This window comes from Echinops telfairi, unplaced genomic scaffold, assembly GCF_000313985.2.
Source record: "Echinops telfairi isolate 266 unplaced genomic scaffold, ASM31398v2 ScPeMD7_4225;HRSCAF=4972, whole genome shotgun sequence".
Taxonomy (NCBI): Eukaryota; Metazoa; Chordata; class Mammalia; order Afrosoricida; family Tenrecidae; genus Echinops; species Echinops telfairi.
This window is the reverse complement of record NW_022108124.1, coordinates 21,272,824-21,278,155: the sequence shown is the minus strand read 5'-3', so window position 1 is coordinate 21,278,155 and position 5,332 is coordinate 21,272,824. Positions and strand designations below refer to the sequence as shown.

At 45.3% G+C, this 5,332-nt stretch overlaps 1 protein-coding gene across 1 annotated transcript in view; it reads right to left on the bottom strand.

The window, feature by feature from the left end:
• TM4SF18 (transmembrane 4 L six family member 18) overlaps nucleotides 1-2,436 on the bottom strand; it is a 19,648-nt gene extending 17,212 nt beyond the window's left edge. Inside the window, exons 1-2 of the mRNA XM_045295083.1 lie at nucleotides 2,367-2,436; nucleotides 2,079-2,278 (exon numbers count right to left, since the gene is read on the bottom strand). Coding sequence (XP_045151018.1) covers nucleotides 2,079-2,259 — 181 coding nt within the window. The 5' untranslated portion in view covers nucleotides 2,260-2,278; nucleotides 2,367-2,436. The remainder of the gene's footprint in view (nucleotides 1-2,078; nucleotides 2,279-2,366) is intronic.
• Nucleotides 2,437-5,332: the final 2,896 nt, after the last annotated feature.

Genomic DNA, 5,332 nt, shown 5'->3' with positions numbered 1-5,332 from the left:
GACTTTATTACAATCCTCGGTTTGGGCAGACACAAAGTTGCAGGTGGCACCTTGCCCATCTATCCCTTATCCTCGCGGTTTGGTCCTGAATTTCAACACTGAGCACACGGCTATTTTCATGTTTGTAACCAGTCTTGGCAGTTCCTGTGTTCCTTGACTTTTCGTTGACTTATCTATACATTTAATCATCTGTCTATTTTCTCTTTAAGGGGTTTCATGTGGATCTAATATTTTGATGCAAGAATACTGGGATAAGAAAAAAATAGAGAACAGTTTTTATTACCCAGTTTTGAATGTTTTGCATGGATTAAAGCCAAAGGATCTCATATCCTTTCCAATGTCATACATGATCATGGATTTTAATAAATTCTGGGCTGCCTTGTTTATGACTGGCAATTATTCCATTTATTGCCATTGCATATAGGAGGAAACAACGAGGAGGTATGACTGAAGTATGATTTTAAAAAACCCACTTCATTCTAATAGCAGCAGAAATAATGCAGCCCTTGGTCTGGAGCCCTGATGTCTGCGTGTCACTTGGGTGAAGGACCTGCCCTTCCTTTTGTTTCATTTAAAGATATAATTGCAATGAGGACTCAAGAATCCTGGAAGACAATCACCCTAATTACAGCATCCTGACCTATTCTTGCACATGTACTTTAATAGCTTTCTCCAGGAGCCTAGTTTATAAAGTCCCATCATCATCTACTCACAATTTTATTGTATCTCCTTTCCCCGCTGAACACTAACTAGTAGCCTTTTCCATGTTTCTGTAGCTTCCTAATGGAAATTTACATCATTGTTTGAAGTGAGCATGCACATTCATCTGCCGACGCGCTGCCGGCATGCTTCTTTTAGTTACATACTACTATAAATAACAGCACTGCAAATAGCTGTTCATATGACTCTTTCCTTGTATTAATGACTTCCTTGGAAAGAAATATGCTCTTTTGGAGCACATTACAAGTTGAAATATGTAAGCATTTTCATGGATCTGGACATAGCTAGCGCACACACACACACACACACACACACACACACACACCCCACTGTTTTCTAAAGGTGTGTGTTTTCAGTGGCAGCTGCCTTAGTGCCTAACAGCCACTTCAGGAGTGTTGGGTGGCAACATTTTCCAGTTTACTCATCCAACACGCAAACACATTAAGTACATAAAAATGGTTTTGTAGCATAGCTATCCAGATCTTATAGTAATGAAAACGCCACAGAGATAGGGCAATCGAGTTTAAGGAGTTTTCTCTGGTGTTAAATGTATTGTTTTCAAAAGTGACATGACCAGAAAAGCGGCTGTTCCGGAGCTGGCACCGTGATTTGCTCACGGCTTGTCTGTATCGGAAGGGCACACACTCGTCATACACACATTCATAGCTGCTTCCTACGGATCCTGTGATTCCACTTTCCAAAACGCCCTCCGTTAGGAGGGGTGTCATGCGGGACATTTGCAAATAACTTGGCCATGCTCCAAGGAGTATCTAAAACCACAGTCGTGGCTGGCTCCGACCCAGGCATCTTACATATGGAATTTTATTTAATCCCACAATTATCCTGCAAAGTAAACATTTCTCTGTTTTTCAGATTAGGAAACAGAGGCTGAAAGATAATAGACCACTGGCTAACGTTCTCACAGCACGAATGACAGGATTCAGGTTTAAATGCAGGTTTGCCTGAAAGCCGAGTGAGTCTGTGTGTCTTCCCCACCGTCCCACCATCGAGGGGCATGGCGAGTGCTGACAGCAAATCGGTTCTGGGCAAAAGCAATGCTCCGGAGACGGCCTCATGTAAATGTGACATTCGTGGGACACGATGTTTCTCCCAGTACAACGTCCCACCAGGTTTCACCAGAACCAATTTCCTGCACGGATGGAACTACAGCAATGTGTGGCTCGTGGAAAACGAAATAGCACCTCCAACTCTAATCTACTCGCCTCCTCCCCGACCCACCCACGTCCCAAACCCAGGGCGCGCAGGATGAATTTCCCATTGTTTGTGACTTTTACTTGGGAACACGGCAATTTCTAGTCAAAGTCCCCTGGTGCGACCCCAAGCTTCCGAAGCCACACTTACCACGACACCCGAGAAGCAGATGCCTTCGAAGTACCACACGTGGTTGCTGAGACGACTAGTGGAGGCATAGGCGGCTTGCCCGTTGGGGAAGTACAGTAAAAGATTAACAACGATGCTCCACAGAGCCAGTGGAACCAGCAGACCACTTAAGCAACCTCCACACCCCCGAGACCCCATTTTGCGTTGCTGAGAGAGTCTGTAGGAGAGAGTTCAAAAGAGTGTAAAATCAAATAAAAATCTTAAGGGGAAAAAAAGCCTTTCTATCTGTCTTTTTCTGAGATTACCTGGCACTTTCTGGGTCAGAGCCCTTCACTTCATATCCCTGAGGAGCGGGAGACCCGTATCAGTGCAGTCGGACCATCTCGGTGAGAAACAGGGGTTGACTGTTTGCAGAACAATAGACTACCACCAATGGCCAAGTGCTCCATCCTGTGCCAAAGGAAAGAGGTGTTTGTCGCTGCTTTTTCAAATAAGTTACTTTTCCTCCGGACGACAAGACTTAATCCTGAGCATGTTTTAAGAAGGAAGTCGGAACAGGGAGGTGCGGGGGAGGACTGACTGGCAAATTCCATCCAATGACACCAGATAGACGCCTGGAAGAGACTTTTCCATAAGATCCTGACTTTCTACCACATTACAGAACTGTCCTTTCTCAGTTGGGTATTGTGTTTACTCTTCTCCAAACAGGGCTCAAACTGCAGGGACCAAAAAAGAACCCCGACGGGTCTGGGTGGGTGAGACACCCACAGGACACCATGCGTGTTCAAGGGCTTATTGCTACAAGACCGTAAGCGTTTCCTTTCAAGAGTTTGAATGGACTATTGGGTTGAAACGCGCCACTTCCCAGAAAAAAGACTGAACAGGTGTGAATTCGTAACTATCTTGTGCTTCAGCAAGGTTGAGCAGTTTGATGAAGACTTTTTGAGAAAGGAGTTTGAATGAAAGAGCTAAGGATGCTCTCCTTTTCCAAATGATGGCTCTCATCTTCATGAGCAACAGACCCCTTCGAATTATGAAGACGAGGCGCCGGCCAATGGGAAGAGTCTTGGGGCAACTCTACGAAAGAGGAAGGAGGAACCAGGGTCCAGAGTGTGAGGGCTGTGGCCCCGTCACTTTCTCCTGCTAGCCCTGGACCTGCTTGACACCAGACATAACACTCTTACTTCTCCATTCCCTCAGGTAGGACATGGGCATGAGAAAGATTCCCTTCCCCCAAAGGACAATGTCAAGTCTGAACAAGATGGAATGTGCACAGCAGCGTAAGACTCAACTAGAGAGGCAGCCGTGTACGGCATCATTCGTCATAAAGCAAGTAGTTCTACTGAGTCAGGAAATTTCTTTCTGCCAAAGGCCATTTGGACATTTATAGCAGCATTTGTGAGCCATACTGATTGAACATTTAAATACCGTACCGTACCCCTCGTGTGACGGTTGGAGCTGCTTCTCTGGGGTGAGGGCTGGGATGTGAGCCACCACTGATGACGCTGCAGGTCTTACATGGCCCGTGAGCCACCCTTGAGTTATAAGAATGAACTCCTAACAGCCAAGTCTATTTATTTACTCCTTTGAGTACTACAAACCCAATCCTACATCATGAACTCTTTGAAAAATGCTTTTTATTGTACATTAAATGAAGGTTTGACAGAAGAGATCAACAGTTTTACACATCCATCGCCATCCCTCCATGCAACATCCCTTATCCTACTTCCTCCCAGCGTCTCCTGTTTCCCTGCCTCCATCTTTTCTGACCCTCTGAACTTTGTCCTTGCACAAAAGCTGTCCCTGTGATCCTCATGGCCCATTATTATAACACGGGGGCAGGGTGGGGATGAATTCAGTTCCAGATCTAAAGGGCGACCAAGGGCCATAGTCCTTGGGATCTCCATCAGTGTCTATCTGACCAATGAGCCTGGTCTCTTTTATGATTTGGGGGTTTGTTCCACATTTCTCTCCAGCGCTCACCAGGACCTTCCCATGCGAGTCTTTGCAGAGCGCTTGATAGTGATCACCGAGCACCATCTAGTTCTTTTGGTCTCGGGAATGGGAGGCTGATGTTTTCATGAACCATTAGTCCATTGGACTAAATAGTCCAATATATATTTCTATTTTCATAATTCCTCTTTCCTCTGGCTGGAGAGAGACCAATGGCTTCACCTGCCCATGAGCTTTTACGACTCCATTGGCTACTTCCCAGAGTATGTAGCTCAGAATGTCCTCTGTGCACAGCTCTGCCAGTCGCACTGCATCTTCCCCAAGATGATGGTTCTGAGCTCCAAAGGCCAGAGACTCATTTCCCTTGAGGTGTTTGGTCATGTCTAAGAATTCTTCACAACCTGGTCCCCCATGTGTACCACCACATTCATGACTATATCCGTAGCAAAGGTAAATGAAAATATCTTTTCTCAAACCCCCATGTATTTGTTGGTAGACGCCCACATCTGTCCAGTCCGAGTGTTTATCCAAGCATCTACGTGTATGTCAGCACAACTGCAGGAATGTGTATGTTAAGTACTGGCCTCTGTGCCTCCTGTTTTACCACCTCCTCTTTAATCTTCCCCTGCACCAGATGAGCATCTATCTACTGTCTGGTCAGCGAACCTCCCTCCTGTTCTTCCCCTCCCATTCATCAAAGAATGTGTCTTTTCTTGAACTTTTATAGCTGTCATCTCAAAACGCGGTGTGTTCTTTTGCAGTTGATTCATTTCTCTCATCATAATGCCCTTCAAGTTCCTTTTTAAAAAAAATCATTTTATTGGGAGCTCATACAACTCTTATCACAATCCTTACATACATCTACTGTGTCAAGCACATTTGTACATTTGTTGCTATCATCATTCTCAAAACATTTGCTTTCTACTTGAGCCCTTGGTATTAGCTCTTCATTTTCCCCCTCACTCCCTGCTTCCCTCTCCCTCATGAACCCTTGATAATGCATAAATTATTTTTTTGTCATATCTTACACTGTCCAATGTCTCCCTTCACCCACTTTTCTGTTGTCCCTCCCCCAGGGAGGAGGTTATATGTAGATCCTTGTAATCAGTTACCCCTTTCTACTCCACCCTTCCCTCCACCCTCCCAGTATTACCACTCTCTCCACTGGTCCTGAAGGGATCATCTGTCCTGGATTCACTGTGTTTCCAGTTCCTATCTGCACCAGTGTACATCCTCTGGTCTAGTCGGATTTGTAAGGTAGAATTGGAATCATGATTGGGTGGGGGTGGGGGAAAGCATTTAGGAACTAGAGGAAAGA